The sequence below is a fragment of the Salvelinus fontinalis genome, chromosome 18, assembly GCF_029448725.1.
Source record: "Salvelinus fontinalis isolate EN_2023a chromosome 18, ASM2944872v1, whole genome shotgun sequence".
Lineage (NCBI taxonomy): Eukaryota > Metazoa > Chordata > Actinopteri > Salmoniformes > Salmonidae > Salvelinus > Salvelinus fontinalis.
Window position 1 is genome coordinate 17,061,339 of NC_074682.1, and position 25,690 is coordinate 17,087,028.

At 42.0% G+C, this 25,690-nt stretch overlaps 1 protein-coding gene across 1 annotated transcript; it reads left to right on the forward strand.

Annotated features, from left to right (window-relative positions):
* The first annotated feature begins 2,236 nt into the window (after nucleotides 1-2,236).
* Nucleotides 2,237-24,239, forward strand: LOC129815081 (MAP kinase-activated protein kinase 2-like). Its single transcript, XM_055868432.1, has 10 exons — nucleotides 2,237-2,964; nucleotides 17,710-17,849; nucleotides 18,957-19,021; nucleotides 19,156-19,235; nucleotides 19,360-19,486; nucleotides 21,423-21,498; nucleotides 21,650-21,774; nucleotides 22,452-22,537; nucleotides 22,619-22,699; nucleotides 23,183-24,239. The coding sequence occupies exons 1-10, from the start codon at nucleotides 2,671-2,673 to the stop codon at nucleotides 23,336-23,338; spliced, it is 1,230 nt and encodes a 409-aa protein (XP_055724407.1). The 5' UTR covers nucleotides 2,237-2,670; the 3' UTR covers nucleotides 23,339-24,239.
* Nucleotides 24,240-25,690: the final 1,451 nt, after the last annotated feature.

Consider the following 25,690-nt stretch of genomic DNA (forward strand, 5'->3'; position numbering starts at 1 on the left):
TTGGCATCAGAGTCAGACCGAGGCTCCTGCGGTGGACGACTGGTTCCGGCGCGTGGTGGAAACATGGGACGCCGCCCATGTTCACCTTCAGCACGCCGTGCTGCGCCAGAAAGTTGGCGCCACCGTAGTGAGACCGGGTCTGGCTCTCGACCCGAAACCTGCCCCTCCGCCTGCCCTGCCGGATGCTGGGTCCGCGGTTTGTGGGTCCATTTAAAGTCCTGAGGAGAGTGAAAGAGGTTTGTTACAGGTTACAGCTTCCCCCCGATTACCGCATTAACCCCTCGTTCCATGTGTCTCTCCTCAGGTCGGTGGTGGCTGGCCTGCTCCAGGAGTCTGAGGTGTGGGAGGTTCCTCCGCCCCCTCTGGACATCGAGGGGGCCCCGGCGTACTCCGTTCGTTCGCTACTGGATTCAAGACGTTGGGCGAGGGGCCTTCAGTACCTCGTGGACTGGGAGAGGTATGGTCCGGAGGAGAGATACTGGGTTCCGGTGGAGGACGTGTTGGACCCTTCTCTGCTGCGAGAGTTCCACCGTCTCCGTCCAGATCGCCCTGCGCCTCGCCCTCCGGGTCGTCCCCGAGGCCGGTGTTGACGCACTGCTGGAGCCGCGTGTCGGGGGGGAGTGGGGGGGGGGGTACTGTCACGACTTCTATGAAGTCGTTGCCTCTCCTTGTTCGGGCGGTGTTCGCCAGTCTTCTAGCCATCGCCGATCGATTTTTCAATTTCCATTTGTTCTGTCTCGTTTTCCCACACACCTGGTTCTCATTTCACTCATTATGTGTTTCTCATTTCCCTCATTATGTGTTTAACCCTCAGTTTCCCCCATGTCTTTGTGTGTTATTGTTTATCTGTTTTCATGTATGCGCATGTTAGGCTGGTTGCGCTGGGTTATGTTCAACCCATATTTGTATTTTGTGTTTGTTTGTGCCATGTGCTTTTGGTTCGCCAAATAGGCTCCGTTTTGCTACCAAATATCGGCTCTCCTGCGCCTGACTTCCTACAGCCCTTCACGCATACCTTGACATAGGGTCCTGTGGTCTAGAATGTGGTTGTGTATGCTGTAGCGTTAACATTTCCTTTCACTGGACCTAAGGGGCCTAGCCCGAACCATGAAAAACAGACCCAGACCATTATTCCTCCTCCACCAAACTTTACAGTTGGCACTATGCATTCAGGCAGGTAGCATTCTCCTGGCATCCGCCAAACCCAGATTGGACTGCCAGATGGTGAAGCATGATACGTCACTCCAGCCCACGCTTGGCATTGCGCATGGTGCTCTTAGGTTTGTGTGCGGCTGGTTGGCCAGGGAAACCCATTTCCTGAAGCTCCAGACAAATAGTTATTGTGCTGTCATTGCTATCAGAGTCAGTTTGGAACTCGGTAGTGAGTGTTGCAACCGAGGACAGATGATTTTTACGTGCTATGTGCTTCAGCAGTCGGCGGTCCCATTCTTTGAGCTTGTGAGCTGATGAAGACAGCTTGTCTATCGAAATGTTGCATATTAGGTAATTCAGTTATTGCATCTGAGCTCCTATAGAGCACTCCTTTTCTTGTTCAAGTCTTCTACTCCGCTAGCCAGCACTTCGCCTAAACAGGTATGCATTTCTTTCACCTCCATATTAGCTTGTGCGGCCTACCACTTTGCTACTGAGCCGTTGTTGCTCCTAGACATTTCCACTTCACAATAGCAGCAATTACAGTTGACCTGGGCAGCTCCAGCAGGGCAGAAATTTGGCGAATTGACGGTGCCACATTGAAAGTCAGTGAGCTCTTCAGTAAGGCCATTCTACTGCCAATGTTTGTGTATGGAGATTGCATGGCTGTGTACTTGATTTTATACACCTTCCAGCAATGGGTGTGGCTGAAATAGCCGAATCCCCTCATTTGAATGGGTGTCCATATACTTTTGGTCATGTAGTGTATATAGAGGGATGGATATCCTTGAAAACTGAAGCAGGCATCACCTGCTTAGCTAACACTGGCAGTCATTTTAAACATGTAATCTAACATATACAGTAATCTGACATTTGAGTATAGTATTTATTGCATAGAAACCATCCTACTTGTTGTTAGTCTTCAGGGGATTTTTTTTTATTTGATTCCATTCAACTCAACCCTACCCTGACTACCAGTTATTTGTCAACTGTACTGCTCCTTTAAAAGACAGCCGCTGGAGAAATATGACTTGGGTAGAGGAGTAATGCTTACGCAAGCTCCTCAGTCAGTAGCCCATGTGAATGTAACGAAAGGACGTTGGAAAGTGACGAGGCCAGTTTAACCGAATTCATTCTACTTTAGCCTACTCAGATGTGGACATGTTTTAGTGAAAAAAATGTTACACCGTGCATATACAGGACTATTGAATTGAACTTGAATTGAATAATTGGTTGAAGAATATCAATATTTTTCCATTTATTTTTTAAGTTATAGAAAACTTTTTGTATCAAACTGTTTTAATAGTGGGACTATTGTTTTAAACATCCCAAGGCACACAGGAACTGGCCAAGAGAAAGTGACTACCGAATGCGTGCCCTTTTCAGTGTCTGGGAGTCATTTCTGCTTGGCGTAAATTACGGACAACCGCGTCATTTCACTTGCGAATCATATTAGCCTATTGAGGTCGTTTTTTCATCCTGAGGGACCACTCACAGAGACACAGCATCTGTGGGACCATGCTACAAAATGGTATTGGTAAGGAGAAACCTTCGGAACTGCCGAAGGCTGAGCCAGAACCAGACTTCCCATCAGAACCTCCAACCCAGCCAGCCCCCACTGACAGCGCAGTGCGTACGGCACAGGACACGGATTCCACGCACTTCCCCTTGCCCGTGTTCCCCAAATTGGAGATAAAGCGTAACGCGGTGACAGACGATTATAAAATATCTAGTCAGGTCCTTGGGTTTGGGATCAATGGGAAGGTTCTGGAATGCACAAATAAGAAGACGGGGGAGAAGTGCGCACTGAAGGTAATATCACCTACCAATGGAAATAGGCTGTTTCTCACTTGGAGTGTGTCCTGATGCCATTTGGTCGTATTGGGATCTTGCATATTCCCTAGTGAAGATCAAATCAACTAGAAAAACTAACTTAGGAACTTTGATCGGAGTTTCTTATCAGATGTCTTTCTGCTTATACACTTAGAAAAAAAGATGATATCTATAAAAGGGTTATTCGACTGTCCCCATAGGAGAACCCTTTTAAATAACACTTGTTGGTTCATGGTAGAAGCCTTTTTGGGTTATACATGGCACCCAAAAGGGTTATACCTGGAACTAAAACAGGTTCACCTATGGGGATAGCTGAAAACCATTGGAACCATGTTTTCTAACAGTATACAAACTCATTCACCATGTGCCAAGTACTAGCATGACATTGTAAATGAGTATTATATTGAGAAAAAGCAAGGAAAAGCCATGGTGGTGTAATAACACAGTAATTAACATGGGCAACTAGTGTGTACTTGTATCCATGTGTGTGTAATGCATATTCTATGTGTGTGTGTGCTGGCTGGCAGGGGCATCACCAGAGGTTCATAACATTCAGGGCTCAACTCATAGATACGCTATGGATACGCTATGAGTTGTAATTATAGCCCACCAACTTTACAGTGGCACTCACTCATCTTTGTATTTATATTGCGAAAGGCCTTTTAGCTACTGCCTACTGTTCATTGACAGCCACATCGACAGCCACAACTCAACAATCAGCTGAGTTCCGGTAGCCTAGGCCTATGCGCTCCTGATGTGACAAAAAATAATCAACAACGATTTTTTTTAAAGAAGCTACTGATCCTATGTGGCTAAATTATGCTCTCTGGTGTAGTATTTTCAATTATTTAATTTATTTATTTACAGACAACAGTAGGCTAATTATATAATTTGGAAAATGTATTTACATTTCTCTGCAGCACTTCCAGCACCCCTTCCATGTACTGTGCTCTCCCCAAGGCCATATAATTAACACTTCTTATTATTAATTCAATGGATTGTAGTCAGTAACCCCATATGAGGTTATTGCATAGTTAGGCCTACTGTTACAATAATATTTAAAGTAATATATCATGCAGTAGCCTGTAGAATAATTTCATTAAGTCAATGAACAAGTGTTTCAATCTAATCACGTATTTTCTCATGTTTACCCAATTTAGTTAACATTTCCCAGCCTAATTGTAACCTAATATCCAAACTGAGATTCAGTGAAAACAAAAAGACAATGTACCATGCTTGGCCCTTTCTAGCGCAGGCGTTCGACTAGCGGAAACCCTTGACAACATTCTGCTGAAAAGGCAGCGCGGGAAATTAAAAAATATTTTTTTGAAATATGTAACTTTCACACATTAACAAGTCCAATACAGCAAATGAAAGATAAACATCTTGTTAATCTACCCATCGTGTCCGATTTCAAAAAGGCTTTACAGCGAAAGCACAACATGATTATGTTAGTTCAGAGCCAAGTAAAAAAAAAACACACAGCCATTTTCCAGCCAAAGATAGGAGTCACAAAAAGCTGAAATATAGATAAATTTTATCACTAACCTTTGATGATCTTCATCAGATGACACTCATAGGACATCATGTTACACAATACATTAATGTTTTGTTCGATAATGTGCATATTTATATCCAAAAATCTCAGTTTACATTGGTGCGTTACGTGCAGTAATGTTTTGATTCCAAAACATCCGGTGATCTTGCAGATAGCCACAGAAATCCCAGAAATCCTCATAATAAACATCTATAAAAGATACAAATGTTAGTCACAGAATTAAAGATAGACTTCTCCTTAATGCAACCGCTGTGTCAGATTTCAAAAATCTTTCCGGAAAAAGCATAATCTGAGTACGGCGCTCAGAGCCCAATCCAGCCAAAGAAATTTCCGCCATGTTGGAGTCAACAGAAGTTAGAAATAACATGATAAATATTCACTTACCTTTGATCTTCATCAGAATGCACTCCCAGGAATACCAGTTCGACAATAAATGACTGATTTGTTCCATAAAAGTCCATAATTTATGTCCAAATAATCTATTTTCATGAGCACTAGGTCCAGACAAAAACTCAAAGTTCCGTTACAGGTCGTAGAATCATATCAAACGATGTATGGAATCAATCTTTAGGATGTTTTTAACATAAATCATCAATAATGTTCCAACTGGAGAATTCCATTGTCTGTAGCAAAGGACTGGAACGAGAGGTAACTCTGTCGGGAGCGCGCGTCACTAGCCTGAGACACTCTGCCAGACCACTGACTCAAACAGGTCTCATGAGCCCCTCCTTTATAGCAGAAGCCTGAAACAAGTTTCTAAAGACGGTTGACATCTAGTGGAAGCCTTAGGAAGTGCAACTTAACCCCATAGACACTGTATTCGGTAGGCCAAGCTTTGAAAAACTACAAACCTCAGATTTCCCACTTCCTGGTTGGATTTTTCTCAGGTTTTGACCTGCCATATGAGTTCTGTTATACTCACAGACATCATTCAAACAGTTTTAGAAACTTCAGAGTTTTTTTATCCAATACTACTAATAGTATGAATATACACTGCTCAAAAAAATAAAGGGAACACTTAAACAACACAATGTAACTCCAAGTCAATCACACTTCTGTAAAATCAAACTGTCCACTTAGGAAGCAACACTGATGGACAATAAATTTCACATGCTGTTGTGCAAATGGAATAGACAAAAGGTGGAAATTATAGGCAATTAGCAAGCCACCCCCAAAAAAGGAGTGATTCTGCAGGTGGTGACCACAGACCACTTCTCAGTTCCTATGCTTCCTGGCTGATGTTTTGGTCACTTTTGAATGCTGGCGGTGCTCTCACTCTAGTGGTAGCATGAGACGGAGTCTACAACCCACACAAGTGGCTCAGGTAGTGCAGTTCATCCAGGATGGCACATCAATGCGAGCTGTGGCAAAAAGGTTTGCTGTGTCTGTCAGCGTAGTGTAAAGAGCATGGAGGCGCTACCAGGAGACAGGCCAGTACATCAGGAGACGTGGAGGAGGCCGTAGGAGGGCAACAACCCAGCAGCAGGACCGCTACCTCCGCCTTTGTGCAAGGAGGTGCACTGCCAGAGCCCTGCAAAATGACCTCCAGCAGGCCACAAATGTGCTTGTGTCAGCATATGGTCTCACAAGGGGTCTAAAGATCTCATCTCGGTACCTATTGGCAGTCAGGCTACCTCTGGCGAAAACATGGAGGGCTGTGCGGCCCCACAAAGAAATGCCACCCCACACCATGACTGACCTACCGCCAAACCGGTCATGCTGGAGGATGTTGCAGGCAGCAGAACGTTCTCCACGGCGTCTCTAGACTCTGTCACGTCTGTCACATGTGCTCATGTGCTCAGTGTGAACCTGCTTTCATCTGTGAAGAGCACAGGGCGCCAGTGGCGAATTTGCCAATCTTGGTGTTCTCTGGCAAATGCCAAACGTCCTGCACGGTGTTGGGCTGTAAGCACAACCCCCACCTGTGGACGTCGGGCCCTCATACCACCCTCATGGAGTCTGTTTCTGACCGTTTGAGCAGACACAAGCACATTTGTGGCCTGCTGGAGGTCATTTTGCAGGGCTCTGGCAGTGCACCTCCTTGCACAAAGGCGGAGGTAGCGGTCCTGCTGCTGGGTTGTTGCCCTCCTACGGCCTCCTCCACGTCTCCTGATGTACTGGCCTGTCTCCTGGTAGCGCCTCCATGCTCTGGACACTACACTGACAGACACAGCAAACCTTTTTGCCACAGCTCGCATTGATGTGCCATCCTGGATGAACTGCACTACCTGAGCCACTTGTGTGGGTTGTAGACTCCGTCTCATGCTACCACAAGAGTGAGAGCACCGCCAGCATTCAAAAGTGACCAAAACATCAGCCAGGAAGCATAGGAACTGAGAAGTGGTCTGTGGTCACCACCTGCAGAATCACTCCTTTTTGGGGGGTGGCTTGCTAATTGCCTATAATTTCCACCTTTTTGTCTATTCCATTTGCACAACAGCATGTGAGATTTATTGTCAATCAGTGTTGCTTCCTAAGTGGACAGTTTGATTTCACAGAAGTGTGATTGACTTGGAGTTACATTGTGTTGTTTAAGTGTTCCCTTTATTTTTTTGAGCAGTGTATTAGCATCTGGGACAGAGTAGCAGGCAGTTTACTCTGGGAACGCATTTCATGCAAAAGTGAAAATGCTGCCCCCTATCCCAAACAGGTTTTAAAGAAGCTCGTTGGTGTTACATTTATTATAGGCAAACCAGTGGTGTCGTGATATATTTTGCCTAACGGAGCACAATTTAAAAAAATATTATTACATACTATTTTCTGATTTAAAGTTGGTAGACTACCTACATGTAGGCCGATTTTGTATAACATCATTTTAGAATATACGCCTACATACAATGCCTCATCCAAGTTGCACAATTGCATATGCCTACACATAGGCCTAGTGGCTCAAAGAAAATGTTCTATTTTTTTCATCCTAAAACAAAAAATGAGGCCTACCTTATTATAAATTAGGCCATCATTGTCAATCGTGAATGAAAATGATTAACGTTTTACTGGATCAGCATCTGCATGCTAGTCATTTGCATGCCAACAACCTGCATGACAATAATTTGATCCCAATCCCTTTGGGAATATACATTTTGATCTTGTTAAATGATTTAAGTAGCCTAACTAATGTTTATCAAATGTTAGAGCAGATTCAGTTAAACAGAGCCACCTGTATATTGTTTCAGTCAAAGCATATTTAGCCTATGGCGCGCGCTGTTGAGTTAAAAAAAAAAAAAATCCGCACAATCATCCTAAATTGTTATAAGAAATGACGTGGTGTTTTTGGTCTAACAGTAGCCTAACATCATATATGCTATTATATTTGCTTTGTTATCTAGAGAACGAATGAATCATTAACTGATTGTGTGAGACACAGCACCATACTGAGAAGTGGCGAAGCATCGCTCCGCTGCCCAACAGCAGCACTATACCACTGATTATAAAATGTGGATGACTTCAGGAGTTTCAAGTAACCAGCTCTATGAACTAAGCGGCATATTCAGTTGATCATTTTGTTTTACACCATCCCAGCAGCTCTACATATTCAGGGATGACCCAAAATCATTCGGGGCTAAAGCTAAAGCCCTGAAAGCCAGGTACTGATGACGCCCCTGCTGGCTGGCTGGCGGTGGCATTGACCTTCAACTAGCCTATCAGTTAAAGGAAAATTCCACCCCAAAATGTTATTTTGGTATTTGTTTCATTAGTCCATTGTTGAGAGAATCTCAAAATGTTTTTCATGGCAGCAATCAAGTTTTCAAGATGTATAACTTCCAAAATACAGAAATACAACCAACATGATACATTTTGTTTAATTACACAGTACCAGTCAAAAGTTTGGACACACCTATTAATCAAGGGTTTTTCGTTATTTTTACTATTTTCTACATTATAGAATAATAGTGAACACATCAATACTATGAAATGACACATATGGAATTAAGTAGCAACCAAAACAATGTTAAACAAATCAAAATATATTTTATAATTTTGATTCTTCAAATAGCCACCCTTTGCCTTGATGACAGCTTTGCACACTTTTGGCATTCTCTCAACCAGCTTCATGAAGTAGTCACCTGAAATGTATTTCAATTAACAGGTGTGTCTTCTTAAAAGTTCATTTATGGAATTTCTTTCCTTCTTAATGCTTTTGAGCCTCAGTTGTGTTGTGAAAAGGGAGAAGGGTGTATACAGAAAATAGCCCTATTTGGTAAAAGACCAAGTCCATAGTATGGCAAGAACAGCTCAAATAAGCAAAGAGAAACGACAGTCCATCATTACTTTAAGACATGAAAGTCAGTCAATATGGAACATTTCTTCAAGTGCAGTCGCAAAAACCATCAAGCGCTATGATGAAACTGGCTCTCATGAGGACCGCCACAGGAAAGGAAGATCCACAGTTACCTCTGCTGCAGAGGATAAGTTCATTAGAGTTACCAGCCTCCGAAATTGCAGCCCAAATAAATGCTTCACAGAGTTCAAGTAACAGACACATCTCAACCACAAGTGTTCAGAGGAGACTGCGTGAATCAGGCCTTCATGGCTGAATTGCTGCAAAGAGACGTACTTGGGCAAAGAAACACGAGCAATGGACATTAGACTGGTGGAAATCTGTCCTTTGGTCTAATGAGTCCAAATGTGAGATTTTGGTTCCAACCACTGTGTCTTTGTGAGACACAGAGTAGGTGAACGGATGATCTCCGCATGTGTGGTTCCCACCGTGAAGTATGGAGGAGGAGGTGTGATGGTGTGGGGGTGCTTTGCTGGTGACACTTAGTGGGTTTGCACTTAGTGGGACTATCATTTGTTTTTCAACAGGACATTGACCCAACACACCTCCAGGCTGTGTAAGGGCTATTTGACCAAGAAGGAGAGTCATGGAGTGCTGCATCAGATGACCTGGCCTCCACAATCACCTGACCTCAACCTAATTGAGATGAGTTGGGTTTGGGATGAGTTGGACCGCAGAGTGAAGGAAAAGCCTCCAACTAGTGCTCAGCTTATGTGGAAACTCTTTCAAGACTGTTGGAAAAGCATTCCTCATGAAGCTGGTTGAGAGAATGCCAAGAGTGTGCAAAGCTGTCATCAAGGCAAAGGGTGGCTACTTTGAAGAATGTCAGATATAAAATATATTTGGATTTGTTTAACACTTGGCTGATGACTACATGATCCCATATGTGTTATTCCATAGTTCTGATGTCTTCACTATTATTCTACAATGTAGAAAATAGTAAAAATAAAGAAAAACCCTTGAATGAGTAGCTGTCCCAACTCTTGACTGGTACTGTATATCTTCAAAACTTGATTGCTGACATAGAAAACATTTTAGGACTATATCAACAATGGACGTAGGAAACAAATACCAAAAGACAGTTTTTTGGTGGAGTTTTCCTTTAAGGTGCTGACTCTGCTCCTGGAGTTGGGTTCCTGGAAGACAGGCAGGGGGAATCATGGGATGGGCTGAGGCTCAGAACAAATGTGTTACTCTAGTTTTGATTTACACGTGTGCAGGGGTTGGAACCAAAATTATTTTCCAATCGTTTAATTCTGAACAGAACCATTATTTTTTTGTGTCGTTCCACTGTTCCGACCAGCAAAATAAAGTTCTGAACCGGTTCAAACAAAAAAAGTAATGGTTTACATCATTCCTTTCTGTTCCTTTTTAAACCTTTGAAATATATATTCTTTTTACATTTAGCTCGACATTAAATTACTTCACCAATGGATAGAGCAGCTTGCTATGGTGCGGGCAAGCTATGCACATGCATTGGGCAGACAAGTGGGTATCTTGTTGTTACGACATGCATTATCTGAATTAGGCCCACAGAATTATACCTGCGGAGGAGCAGCTTCTATGAAAGAACTTTGAATGTCTTTGATCTTCAGAGAGTTGGTTTAACTAACATTGGACCAGAGATAGCCCTTGATCATGAATCTCCGTTCCATTACATTACACATAATGCCGCCTAGAGTTTAAGAGCTAGACCAGCTAGCTAGCTAACAAGCTTGTGTGTGCAGAGTGGCATCAGAATTAAAATAAAAACATGTCTTACCTTTTTGTATTTAATAACGTAATAACCATAGTATCCTTAATTAGTGTTGAAAAAGTGAATCCATTGTTCTCTAATGAAAAATCTCTCTCCCTAATTTCTGAATCACGCTTGTAACGTCTGTAGCTACAGCAGACTATGCATGCTTCGGCGGGAGGGGGAGAGGCAGGCAGTCTACACACACACTGGGAAAGATGATCAGCTGGCAGGCAGACACTGGAATACGTTTTTGAGTGAGTGAGGGCTTTGCATACGGTAGGTGCTTTGTTTAGGTTTTTGTGGGACTGGAAAAAAATGCACAGAACGTTAAATAACGTTAAAAAACAGTTACCATGCTTTTAAAATAATGGTTCTGTTCCGGAACAGTATAGATCACTTTTGTTCTCGGTTCTGGTTCTGTTCCTTGAAAAATGTAATCATTTTTGGTTCTGTTCTCTGAACTGGTTCCAACCCCTGCACTTGTGTGCTTTGCATGTTACTATTCTGGTTGAGCGGCAACAACCTTGTGTGTGACCTGACCATATAGTATTTAGCACATTGGCATGATGCAAGACACTTTAACTTATGCTTTAGCTCAGTAGGTTTTCTTATCACACACCACACACACACACACGACACACAACTCACGTTGTTCTGGCCAATGGAAAGCTGTCACCTGTCAGTACAGGGCTACAGAGGCAGCGATTTACTGCCTACAGCAGGGGTACTCAAATACTATTTGAAAAGGTCTGGTTAGGGACATTTCCTCGGTGGCAAAGGTCCAGATGTATAATGTTATTTATCGGCGTAGTGACAAACCCCCACCTGCGCAACCCTTTTAAACCCCAAACTGTTCACATCCATCTTGTTGGCAGAGGAAAAAAATGCCGTTTTTAAGCAAATTTCCTGCAATTCTACACTTTTGCCATGGAAGGAAGGGAAAATGTAGCACTATTTTAAATTCTACACATTTTCTATGTTTATGTGTGTTCATATGATACCAGGAGTTGAATTCCGACTGAATTCGTAATAAATAAATATATATATTTTGTTTTTATAGTCTGGACCCGTGGTCCGTATTGACCCTGTTCTGGGTCCGGATCCTTCTTTTTACATATGGCTGTCCTACAGTAATCCAGCCGGATCAGAATCTCCTAACCAGGAGCATATAGTCAAACACAAAGGACAAGAGGGGGGCGTGGGTCAGGATAAAAGGATTGGATACAGTACAGAATCGGAGAAAAGAGAGATAGGAGAAGGGAAGAGAGCAGGTCATTTTACAGGGCATGGCAGAAAAAAGAGTAATATGTGTTTGGAATTGTCCTGAATTCAAATCTATCTTGTCATTCACATTCAATTATTAGAGGTTATTTAAACTTAGTTTTTCAATTTAAATTACTATAAAAAATTATTGCAACCAATAGAATGTTATATATATATATATATATATATATATATATATATATATATATATATATATATATATATATATATATATATATATATATATATATAAGAATCATTAAATCATTTGTTTCGGTATTGTCCATTTGTAGCTTGTTTTTGGTCACAGGTTCAGGAATGGCTGAAGAATTGCACCATTTGCCTGGATCTAATTCTGCAGAAAGCAATGCGGGGTGATTTTGAAAATCATAGTCAATCGATCAATAATATAATAATACTCTTAGCAAAAATGTTTATCTTTAATTTACAATCTGTAGAAACTATTAGAATAGAAAGGTTGGATGGTCTTCAGAGATAGATGGGAGGGGTTGTGTGTAGCTGAAGGATGAGACTAAAAACAAACAAAAGATAACTATTGTGAAATATACCATGTCCCTAAACTGTATATAGTATGTATAAGCTGGAAGTAGAAGTCTAAGTGTTGTTGTCCATTAGTTTACTCCAATTAGGGGAGGGGTGGTAGGGTTATGGGGAAAATAATAAAGAAAAATCAATTTAAAAAAGATATAAATTATATATATATTTACAAAAAAAGATATAGGGGATTGGAAATGATGCAGACAATTACATTGATGGAAGCCACAATCTATCTGCACTATTAAAGCTGATCTACCCTCCAAATAAATGTTTTTACAATAATTATTATTATTAGAGGTTATTTTCAGTTTGGGACAACATACAGCAGAGTGCAATCAGTCAGGAAAACATCATTTGGCAAACGGATGCTGTGGATAATTAGGGTACAAGTACTGACGGATGCTGTGGATAAGTAATGAGCATTTTAAATTGGAGGACTGAAAGTTGGCCTGCTGACTGACATTGTCTGGTATAGTTGCCTATTACAGGTAAGAAGCTGTGTTAAGCATTTTAATTCCAATCACAACTGGGTGTCTCACCAGGTGCCTGCTCATAACTCCCACTGTCAGAGAGGACCCAGAGCAGGTCACAGCAAAGATCATCTATTATATTGACAAGATGGTCGACTGACCGCTCTACTAATGGAAATACATGTCTTCAAAGGCGAAAGACAGGCTGGAGGATGCGAGATCAGGTGGGAATGTTCTAGCTAGCCATTGATCTTTTGTAGAAAACATATCAATATACTCGTAGAAAATGTAAGCATTATGGAACTTCTGTTTGCTCAAATAAGCCTCACCTATCAAAAGAGCAATTCACTTTTATCTTTACCAAATTCGACACTCTCTCATTGCCCCCATACAACAACTCCTCACTTGGTCTGCTTAACCCTATAATCGTTAAGCAGACCAAGTCTGCTTAATCTGTGAGGACATATTTTGGGCGGAGTCGACCCTCTCGCTTCGCCTCATCCTCTCTGGTCACAGTGACCAGGAACTACCCATGGAGCCACAGAGCAAAGCTGTCCTATAAGGGCTCTCACTCAGATCCAATTTAAGAGCTTGGAGAATGTGACCAATGGAAAGCATTTCAATATTGACTGCAGGGAATGGACACCACCCACTGTATGCCAAATAAAATACAAAGTGTGAAATGTGGAATACCACCCCACCCCTGACAGAAAATATTCTGTCAGGGGTGGGGTGGTGTTTCAGACTTTGCTTTTGTGTTTTTGTGATCGTACAGAAGCCAGCCTCTGTTTGTATAAGCCTGGGTGAGCCTTGTGCATAAAGTATAAAATTGGCACATTTACGACTCGATTTTTCCTTTGTTTTTAACTACAAGACAAACAGCCATAGACAGAACAAGTCATTGGGATGAACAGCTGTCCAGCTCAGTCACTTTTTAATTAAGTCCACTCCTAAACGCTAAGTGTAATGGATGGGTATAGTTTTAATCCACTCTACTAGACCTGAAGAGAAGCCATCCTTTTAATCTGATTCAATTACAGCGATCAGGTTTCTCTCGTCTTAGACTTGCCTGGCTGCAAGCTCTAAGAGTCTGTGTCTAGCCTAAGAAGACCCAGTGTTCTTCCATGAAGGAAATCCTGAGATTCCATTCACTGTATGTTCCATTAGAACCTTTATTTGGCTGGGGAATGTTTCATTCTGGAACTCTAATTCACTCTCTTCATAGTCAAGCTCTTCTTCTTTCAAAGAGTTTTTTTGATTAATCTAATTTCATGGATTTGCATCTATGTGGTTTTAGCTCACTGTCCAGCTTCTTCAGCCTCTGTTTATGTTTGTGGTTGTTGTTATTATATTATAAACCACTGGCATGGCTTATACAACGTTTTGGCATGGTTGGCAGGATTGTGGTCCATCTGTGCTTCTGTTGAGGCCCACTTAAAATACTATGGTTTCGTTTCACATGAAAGTGATTTGAGAGACTGTAGTGGCAGGTAGCCTAGTGGTTAAGAGCATTGGGCCAGTAACCGAAAAGTTGCTGGTTCGAATCCCCGTGCCGACTAGGTGAAAAATCTGTCAATGTGTGTCTGGCTAAAAATGTAGTGTGTAGCAGAGTTAACCTGAACTCTCATCCCCCGAAAAGCTGGTTATGAGAATTAAAACAGTCAATCAGTCAGAGGGATGGTGTGATGATAAGCATTATAGTAAAAACATGTTCTGTTCAGGTTAATATATATTTCAGGATTATACCTGGTTACACACCCAATTTGTAAGTCGCTCTGGATAAGAACGTCTGCTAAATGACTTAAATGTAAATGTAATACCACAAATTGGTATTACTACTATATTAGTACAATGTCTGCCTGTGTAGCCTATATGTAAATACTATAGATTTAGCTACATTTAGTTTCAAGTGGAATCTTATTATCTATTGAGCATCAGATAAGGTTCCTAATCTAATATCAGTAGTATCTCTTAACGTTCTCTCCAGTTTCTTCTGTTCTTCCATAACTACTTACTACAGCATTATATATCCTGCACTCTCACACCTATCTCTCAGCTCTATTTACTCAATTTTATGACCTCCGCTTTATTGGCTGGAAACAATTATAAAGGGAAAGGTAGGGTAAACAAGCTCTGTTACTGAGACACACACATCAATATCCAGACTGCCCTCAACCTTGAACAGTCTCTAAACGTCCTCAATTGCAGCAGTGTGTAAAGCTATTGATGCTGCATGTGCCAGTGTGCGTGAGAAGGTCTATGGAGCTATATGAAGGAAAATATGAGATTTTCTCTGTGGCTACCAGGACACAATGCTATGTTAGGAGGGGCTGAGAAGGATCTGATTGGTTTCGAGGAAGATGGCTGTTGATTTTCTCACCTATGTGGTTGCTAGATTGGCTGCATTCAAAGGATCAGAGTGTCTGCTAAATGTCCAATTCTTTTTGTCTGTAGCAGAGTTAACCTACTAACCTGAACTCTGGAAAGTTGGTTATGAGAATGTGTGTGTGTGTGTGTGTGTGTGTGTGTGTGTGTGTGTGTGTGTGTGTGTGTGTGTGTGTGTGTGTGTGTGTGTGTGTGTGTGTGTGTGTGTGTGTGTGTGTGTGTGTGTGTGTGTGTGTGTGTGTGTGTGTGTGTGTGTGACCATGCGTGTGTGTGTTTCTGCGTCTATGTGTTTGCCCACATTGAATTTCTCAGAATTTCTCCCCTATGTGGAAGCTAGATGGATTGCAACAGTACTAGACTGCATTCAAAGCAAGTCTCCCGCCTCCACCACATCCCATTTCCATGTAACATGGTGTAGACTCACGCTTGAGCCTTTTACTTTTGGGCAGTGGTGTAAAGTACTTAAGTAAAAATATTTTTATTACTATTTAAGTTGTTTTTTGGGGGGTATCAATACTTTACTTCACTACTTATATTTTTGACAACTTCTACTTTTACTTCACTACATTCCTAAAGAAAATAATGTACTTTTGACTCATTTTCCCTGACACCCAAAAGTACTAGTGAAAAGCTAGTTAGATGTAACAATAATTTCCTACACTATTCAGTGCAGAAATTGAGCAAACAGTATAGAATTCTAGCAAGCAGGAAATGACAGAGAGATTTCTACATTGGCCGCTTGCCCCGGTTTCCACCAGATAACACAGCCACAAAGTCAAAACAGCTATACCATTTTGACAGCAGAAGCCGACCCAGCGGTAGAAATCAAGAGGTGAATATCACGGCAAATCAACACATCATTCCACTATTACTGCAGATATATTATGGACATTTTCTAAAATTACAGAAATGTATTATTTTTTTTTTTTCTCTAAAAATCCCACGTGTAGCACCTTAGTTCCTCCAGGAACAAAGGGGATTTTAGGGCTTGTACTAAAGTTTTCCAACGTTTCCAGTTTTGCTTACATTACATTTACATTTGAATCATTTAGCAGACGCTCTTGTCCACTGGACAGGAAATGAAGCGCACGGGGCCTTAAGCTATCTGCATCTTCATATGAGAACCCATAAAACACAATAAAGTAGCCAAGACTCTTTCTCACATGCTCTCCAGATACTGGACAGAAATGAAGACCACTCTTTTATAGTGACCCTGGGTACTGTGGGTTGTGAGATGAAGTTTAAACACACATCAGTTAAAGAGGCCAACGGAAGTCCTTTGCTTCGCTTCCACTTTCAACACACATCCATCAAAGGGGAAGTCCTTCCTCTTTAGAGAAAGACTATCACTATAGGCATAGATATAAAAATAAACTCACACACTAATTCATGCCAAAGAAAACACAACGAAGCACATGTGTACGATAAACACACACATAAAAACACACTCATTCACAATATAAATACCCAAAGATGAAGATCCCTCATTATTTTGTGTGAAGTTGATATGAAACCTAGTTCCTATAGTAACATTGTAAATCTTTAAAAAGGGTTTATGATTGTTCTGGTTGAAGTTTCACCTGTGTCTTTTATTAGCTGCTCTTTACAACATGTGCCTTGGCCATAAGCTATTCAGTTTGGATGGATGATGCAACAAGGATATGATGAGAGCAAGTCTCTTAGGGCCAAATCCAAACTTTTGCATACTTTCCCTGTGTTCAAGAAACTATCTCATTCATTGTTAAGTGAGGGAGTCAGGTTCTCCAGTTATGACTTCTATTATCGAATGAGACCATAAAAGTCTGTTTATTGCCAGTCATTCTAAAACCACAACTTTCTAGATGAAACTCCTTCTCCAAGTGCAAGTGTATGTACAGTAACTTCCACATTTCTCACCATCCACGTTGTCATATAATTGAAGCTGTAAAAAAGTGAGGTAAAGCATGTGTAAGTTTGTGGCAAAAGGATGAGTGGTGGCCAGGCTGTCTGTGTTGTGTTCTGTTCTCAGCTGCAGCTCTGTGACTGGGCTGGCATGGTATCCAGCAGGAGCCCACTTTGTAACTGTCAGCACCCAAAAATACCCTCTGATGGAATGGAAGACGGGTGCTATGTCAAGGCCTGCCAACTATCTGTGTGTGTGTTTGTGTGTGTGTGTGTGTGAAATGACTTAACAGGCCCACTGTGGTAGGGAACTGAAAGAGGGAAAAGATAACATTGAAGTCTTGTTACGGACAGGTCAGGCAGATCAGGGGAGTTGTTAAGTGTCATCATGATTAATACGTTGACATTTAAATGGATCAGGTTTGGCTGCGTGGCCAACCAGCCTCTTTTGTCATGATTGATCAATTCCCTTCAGGACAGAACGAGTGCCTGGTTGGAATGCCAATTGTTTCACTTAAATGAAGTAATTCAATCTCACTCTCTGCCCTTCCCGTACTCCACTCCTTCCCCACACTTCACTCCAACACAGATCCTCTATGACAGTCCCAAGGCGAGGCAGGAGGTTGAGCTTCACTGGCGGGTGTCGGGGGGGCCTTACATCGTTGGTATTCTCAGTCTGTACGAGAACATGCATCATGGGAAGAAGTGCCTGCTCATCATCATGGAATGGTAGGATCTTGTCCTGTCAGCTCTTTGACTACATTACCCAGAATCCTCTGCTATATGGGAATACAAGTCCCATTTCTCTGTCTTCAGCAACTAGCCGTAAACTATTGGTATAGTGCCAATCCCTCATAGCTTCTCTCTGATACCATTAGGCTTGATGGAAAGGTCAGTCACTTGGCCTTGGTATGTCTATGCAGGCCAAGTATGTGGGCAGGCCTGGGCCACGGCTGGGGCTCCACCTGTGCCTCACAGATCACCACAGGTTCTCCTCCGTACTCAGAGAGGACACAGACGCTCTCGATATACTGTAGTATTCTCTCATAGTCTAGACCACCCAAGTTTTAAGGAAATAAAGAACACATGGTTGGAGCAGTGAGAATGCATGAACTCAAGTGTGTATGTGGAATTTTAGATACTGACATTGATTTCCAATGAACTGCATTTCTAAAGAAATGGGAGTATAATGTACTGGCAAGTCATAGAGAGTGAGTGTGATGATTCAGAGCAGGGGGTGTATGTGACGTGTTTTGCTCGCTGTAAAGTAATCTGTCTTTGTGGTCAGCTCTTTCCTGTCTCAGAGAGGTTGAGAGGAGGGCAGCTAAACTCAGCTAAGCTCAGCTAGTTTAATGAAGGAGAATATTCTATAACAGAGTTTGACTCGGATCACTCTCTCTTACTCACTTCCTCCTCTATCTCTCACGTGTATACACACACGCACACTCAATAGAGCATACAAACAATTATTTTCACATAACAGAAAGTGATTCACCGTGTTTTTCGAAAGACAAAGATCATTGAGGAGGATAGAGGAGTCCCAGTCTGTATGGCTGTTTATGTGTATAATGACAAAATGGAAAGACAGAGTGGCAGATGAAGTGCTTGTGCATAGCAGACTGTTCTGTCCCCAGTCTAACGTTATCCCACGAAACATCAACCTCATCTAAATGGTTCCTGTTTTCACTATTATTTTAGGGCTTTTTATTCAAGTAGCAGAGTTTCTCTTTTTGAAACATGTCTCGTGTGAGAGTTATAGGCAGTGTTATGTTTCGAATGATAACTCCATGACAGCATCTCAATATTAACTCAATGTATGTGTTTCTCTTGTTCCAGTATGCAAGGGGGAGAACTGTTCAGCCGGATCCAGGCCAGAGGAGACCAAGCTTTCACTGAGAGAGGTGAAGGGGCATAGAGGGGAGGGGGCCAAGGAAAAAGGATTGAGTCTGTTTCTGGGAATGGACATACTATACTGTATATGTGTAATGTTACAGATAGTGTTGTCCTGAGACTGTGTAACTCTGCTCTCATCTAGAGGGCTCAGAGATCATGCGGGACATTGGCACAGCCATCGAGTTTCTCCACAACATGAACATCGCACACAGAGACATCAAGGTGAGCAATGTGACACTGACACACAGATGAAGATAACAGCAGCAGATAATGACAGAGTTGCCATACATTTAGTAATACTATGTGCACAGTTAATGACAGATACATTTCACTTCCCCTCCCTCAGCCTGAGAACCTGCTGTACACTCATCAGAAGAGCAACGGTACTCTCAAACTGACAGACTTTGGCTTCGCTAAGGAGACCACTCTACACAACCTCCTGCAGACCCCCTGCTACACCCCTTACTATGTGGGTAAGTTCCCAGCTAACATATTTGATTCCTTGGAAGTTGTGGGAACGTACATCTTTGGTTTTCCATTGGTTCTGGGAATGAAGCCATACGTTTTTTAAAAACGTTTTAGGTGAACGGAAGTGAACATTTCGCCTGTTCTGGGAACGTTCCTTTTTAGGTTGCAAGGAAATTCTGAGAACGTCTGTATGATGCAAAATGCATCATACATGCCAGATTACTGTATTTTGAAAGTTACATATCTTGAAAACTTGATTGGTGACATAACAAAACATAACAAAACATTTTGGGACAATATCAACAATGCACTAATGAAACAAATAACAAAAAATAGTTTTGGGGTAGAGTTTTCCTTTAATGTTCTTTGTAATATTTGAGAACATTCCCAATGTCAAACCAATTGGAGAACATTCCTAGACCATTACCAACACTTAAATTACATTTAATCATGATTGAACTTTTAGGAAACGTTCTGTTAAATTAATGAAATACCAAGAAAATAATGTTATTTTGTCAAGTTCCTTAAATGTGCGTAGAATGTTCCAAAGCCAAGCAACTGTCCTGCACCATTCCCAGAATGTTGTGGGAAGGTTGTATGCAAAGTGAACATAGGACAACCACACTCTCACCAAGCTCTAAGAAACATATGGTTCTCAGAACGTCATGTGCTAGCTGGGTGACAATACTAAACTACTGTAGGAATATGTGTAACAATCAGATTTACAGAGCCTTCGGAAAGTATTCAGACCCCTTGACTTTTTCAACATTTTGTTACATTACAGCCTTGTTCTAAAATTGATTAAATAAAAAATGTTACTCAGCAATCTACACACAACACCCCATAATGACAAAGCGAAAACAGGTTTTTAGAAATACCTTATCTACATAAGTATTCAGACTGTTTGCTATAAGACTCAAAATTGAGCTCAGGTGCATCCTGTTTCCATTAATCATACTTGAGATGTTTCTACAACTTGGAGTCCACCTGTGGTAAATTCTATTGATTGGAAATGATTTGGAAAGGCACACACTTGTCTATATAAGGTCCCATGGTTGACAGTCCATGTCAGAGCAAAAACCAAGCCATGAGGTCAAAGGAATTGTCCGTAGAGCTCCGAGAGGATTGTGTCGAAGCACCGATCTGGGGAAGGGTACAAAAACATTTCCCAGCATTGAAGGTCCCCAAGACCACAGTGGCCTCCAACATTCTTAAACGGAAGAAATTTGGAACCACCAAGACTCTTCCTAGAGCTGGTCGCCCGGCCAAATTGAGCAATCGGGGGAGACGGACCTTGGTCAGCGAGGTAAACAAGAACACGATGGTCACTCTGACAGAGCTCCAGAGTTACTCTGTGGAACCTTCCTGGATGGACAACCATCTCTGCAGCACTCCACATTTTTTTTTGAATAAGGCTGTAAATTTCGCATTTGAGGTAAGACCTAGATGCAGACAACGTCGAATTAACAACAGTATATTAATACAACTGGGGCAGGCAAAAGACAGGTCAAGGGCAGGCAGGGGTCAGTAATCCAGATAGGTGGGGCAAAGGTACAGGATGGCAGGCAGGGTCAGGGTCAGGGCAGGCAGAAAAAGTCAAAACCGGGAAAACTAGAAAACAGAAACAATCAAGAGACAGGAACAGACAGAAAAACGCTGGTAGGCTTGACGAAACAAAACGAACTGTGTATAAATAGTATAGTATAAAACGAATGGTATAAATACACATGGGATAATGAAGAAGATGGTCGACACCTGGAAGGGGGTGGAGACAATCACAAAGACAGGTGAAACAGATCAGGGTGTGACAGTAACGTAACAAAATGTGGGAAAAGTCAAGGGGTCTGAATACTTTCCGAATGCACTGTATGTCACTATATTCTGCGTATAATATTGGACAAGTAATTGTATTTTCCATCTGTCTGTTTTCCTGTTTATAAGCTCCTGAGGTTTTGGGCCTGGAGAAATATGACAAGTCATGTGACATGTGGTCTCTGGGCGTCATCATGTATATCCTGTGAGTAGTGTGTGTGTGTGAGTAGTGTGTGTGTGTGTGTGTGTGTGTGTGTGTGTGTGTGTGCATATATAGTGCATGCATACTATATAATCGTTTTATAGTCAGTGCAACCTAATAACTATCAACCTCTATGCATTTGTCTCCTGTTTAGGCTGTGTGGTTTCCCACCGTTCTACTCTAACACGGGCCAGGCCATCTCTCCAGGGATGAAACGGAGGATCAGGATGGGCCAGTACGAGTTCCCCAAACCTGAGTGGGCTGAGGTGTCAGAGGAAGGTGAGGCTGGGTCGGGTCACCCTTCCACTAGACAAAGGTTCCCCAATTGGTGGCCTGCGGGTGTTTTTATTTGGCCCCCCAAGTTTTCTAATCAAAAAAATTATGCATTTTCCTTGTTGGACATAAAATACGGTAAAAATACCAGAAAATCAGCTGCAAGTTATTTTAATTTTGGAAATCTGTTCCCATGTATTCCCGGACATAATAGAGAGATGTGGTTGTATACAAATGTAAGCAAGGTGTTTTAGTCAAATATGTTATCTGTTTGGGCTTCTTGCGGTCAATTTGCAATCTGCAAATTATTTGTAATTATGTTCCGGCCCCCCTACCATCCGCTCAAGAAAAACATTGGTCTGCGGGGGAATCTAGTTGATGATCCCTGCACTAGACTATTAGACCTGGCTTTTGTTTATTTGTTAGTATAGCTCTGCATTCCCTCCAATGTTGTCACTCCCAGAAATCCCTTTCATTCAGACAAACCTTTGCAAACTTCTAAATAGTGTGTTTTATAGCACAACACTCATCCACAAGCACACCCAAACATAGACAATTCACACTGGTAGGGCTTCCTGCTCATGTGGACCAACTGGCACCTTATTCCAAAACAAAGCCTTGGCTGGGGCCTGGTGTGTGTCTGTGTGTGTTTTGACCTCGATCTTCTTATTGATTTCTCTCAGCCAAACAGTTGATCCATCAGCTGCTGAAGACAGACCCCAACGACAGAATGACCATCACACAGTTTATGAACCACCCCTGGATCAATGTGAGTGTGTGTGTGTGTGTGTGTGTGCATATATACAGTGCATGCATACTATATAATCGTGTCTGTGTTTTGTCATTGCAGCGGTCCATGGTTGTTCCCTCCACACCGCTCCACACCACACGGGTCCTGACTGAGGACAGAGAGATGTGGGACGACGTGAAGGTCAGAATCAGACTAACGCTGACACCCTCTGGTCATCCAGGAACTTCCCAGGATCATTAGAATCATAGAATGCATTGACTTTACATCCAGACAATATTTTAAATACAGTTGAAACAATGAAAATTACACGTTTTCCCATTTAGATATCTTAAAATGTGAGCGGAATTTCATTGCTACTGTGGTGTGAAAATATTTAAATGGAATTGCTCCCAGACCAGATGACCTTGGAGTGGTTGACCTTCCACAAGGGGGAGGCAAACATCACAGTCTGGTCTGAAGCTATTTTTAGAAACAGAGGGCTTATTGCCTCCTCTCATATTTATTATGCTGTAGGCTATATTCAGAGCAGAGCTTTATCTTCTGTCTATCTACCTTATTCTATCTATCATTAAATAAACCTGCCCTCACTTTGATTCTTCTTCTCTCTCTTCTTTATTTCCCACCCTCTTTTCTCCCTAACCCTTTCCTCTCTGTGTGCTGTAGGAGGAGATGACCAGTGCTCTGGCCACCATGCGTGTGGACTACGACCAGGTGAAGATCAAAGACCTGGACACCTCCAACAACCCACTGCTCAACAAGAGACGCAAGAAGGCCGCTGCCGGGGGGAAATTGGGAGGCAGCGTCTGCAACAGCCAGTGAAAGACTGGAGGTGGGAGGGAAGCCACAGCCAGAACAGGAAGGGAAGTCCAGAGGACACACCTGGAACAGCTGGGAGGAAAAAAGGCTGTGGGAGGTCTGGGCAGAAGAGATTTATCAGGGGGCGTGTGTTCATACTTAAATCAGCAGAGGGAGAAGAGGGGAGGCATAAAGGAGGGAGGGGGTACTGTTAGGAAACAGCAGGGAAATGTGATTTGGAGATTCTCAGCAATCAGTCGAATTGAAGGACACATGAAGTGATGACAATGTATGAAACCCTTATCAGCCAAGATCAGCAGGCCTTCATACTGTAGGCCTTCCATCAGTTTTTAATTTGATTGTGTGTTAGTGTGTGTGTTATTTTGAAAGGTCATTCAGAATCTGCTCTTTATAAGTTCATGTATGTTTGTTGTGTGTGTGCCTGTGTGTTTACGTGTGTTGTAACCAATGTTCCCTCTAAAAAATTTCAGCACTGAGCAAATTTCAGGTCTGCTGAACACAAACTTGAACATTGTGAAAATTCTGTGCAACTTCCAGCGCACTTTTACTGTGAACACTGAGGCTGTACCCGCTTTAAGTTAGTTTTAACAGTGGCCAAGTCATCTACTGTGGCTATTTGATCATAATGTAGGCCTACCAGAGTGGCCTACCATCAAAAACAATGGAGAAAATGCATCCCATAACATGTTAACATGGAAATAGCTGTTCTATCATTCAGCCTGCAGTAGCAGCCAATGTGTGGTGTTCAATGTACGCCAACATTCCATGAGACTTTTGAAAAAAACATGCAGGGCTTGACATTAACCTGTTTATCCACTTGTTCTTCAGACAAGGAGGTGACTGAAAATGTTGTGTTTGATGCAAGAAACCACTTTACAAAATAAAATGCATTATTATTCCCATACCATTATTACAGAGAATCAGACAAATTATACTACCCTCTGCCTATTGGCTACTTAGCTTATTCAAGCCTGTCTCAAAATACAACACTGCTCCTTTAAGACAACAAAAGCTCTTTACCTGACTCGCTTTTCAAAGATGTCTCGAAATGTACACGATTTGTGCTCTTGTAGGAAGCAATCACTCCCCTATGGCTTACTACAAAGTATCTATAACTGGGCTAATAATTTAGCTAACTTGCAAAGGATATTAATAAAATGTGCACGTGTCTACATGCAGCTCTCACTTTGATCTCAAAACATGGGCATCTGCTCAGAACCACTCATGCTGTAAACACAGTCCAGTTCAAAGTAAATGGCACAGATCCATATGTGGCAATGTTCTATTTGCATATAGGCCTACTGCAGCTCTGATTGGTTAAGCCTCACCGGTCTGTGTAGAGCAAGGGCTGAGTGGTACATGTCAATGCAATAGAATCCTACTCCGATGCATTCTGCCTACAAGAAAATCTCTTGCATAGTTAATTTTGTTTTGATATGTTGCATTGAAAGTGGCTAATATTGCGTTGATTCGATCAAATTTGCCACAGTAAAGGCAAAACATTGACAGTGTTAACAGGGAAAACTCTAGAACAGTGGTCACCAACCTGTTCTGAGTTAAGATCACTTTGAGTCAAAATGCAAGCAGAGATCTATCGCTTAGACTTTCTTTTTTTTTTTACATAAAAAACATAAGCCTATGCAACATTAACCAATTAAAAACAGTACTGTAGCAATGAGGTTTGTTCAGTAAGCTATAGGCCCAATACACTTATCGCATACAGGCTTTTCTTGAATTGCCCTGCCAATGCATTGTTGTTTAGGAATTTGAGGTAGGATACTGTGTATGATCACACCGGTAATAGATCAGTTGTTGTATTACTTATGTGGCACGGCTGAGTGAGAATACATTTAAATAATTAGCTTTTTATTTTACTGGGTCAATGGTGCCTGAATCTATGGTCAGTCTCAGCGGAGGGAGAGAGCAGCAGACTGAGGGTCCGCCTCTCAACATCCCTCCGCTCTCCCTTTCCTCCACTGACACAGACCAAAAAGGTAAACCGTCTTCCAGCTGATGGCGAAAACTCGAGTCGCACCCCATTATTTCTGCCTCATGTACAAATACATGTTGTTCCTCCTATGAACAGAGAAAGTGAAATATTCCTCTATATTAAAAAAGACTCAAGCCTCTAATAATAACAAAGCAAGAGTCCCCTCTCCTACCGTAGCTACCACCACCCACTACTTATCTATTCTTAACACCACCTGGCGCGCTAACCAAAATACAGGGGGTGGTCCGCCCAGGTCTTACCTAGTGTGCATAGACAGAGTACATATTACGGGTATATGTATGCCCGCAGGCCTCTTGCCTAAGCGCTCCCAAGGTGCCTTCCCCTTACCCCCTGGGAACAAAAAC

Coding starts and splice junctions, on each gene's coding strand:
- LOC129815081 (XM_055868432.1), top strand. CDS start 2,671: ATGCTACAAAATGGTATTGGTAAGGAGAAACCTTCGGAACTGCCGAAG. Junction 19,022..19,155: donor CCAAGCTTTCACTGAGAGAG/GTGAAGGGGCAT, acceptor GCTCTCATCTAG/AGGGCTCAGAGATCATGCGG. Junction 19,236..19,359: donor TCGCACACAGAGACATCAAG/GTGAGCAATGTG, acceptor CCCCTCCCTCAG/CCTGAGAACCTGCTGTACAC.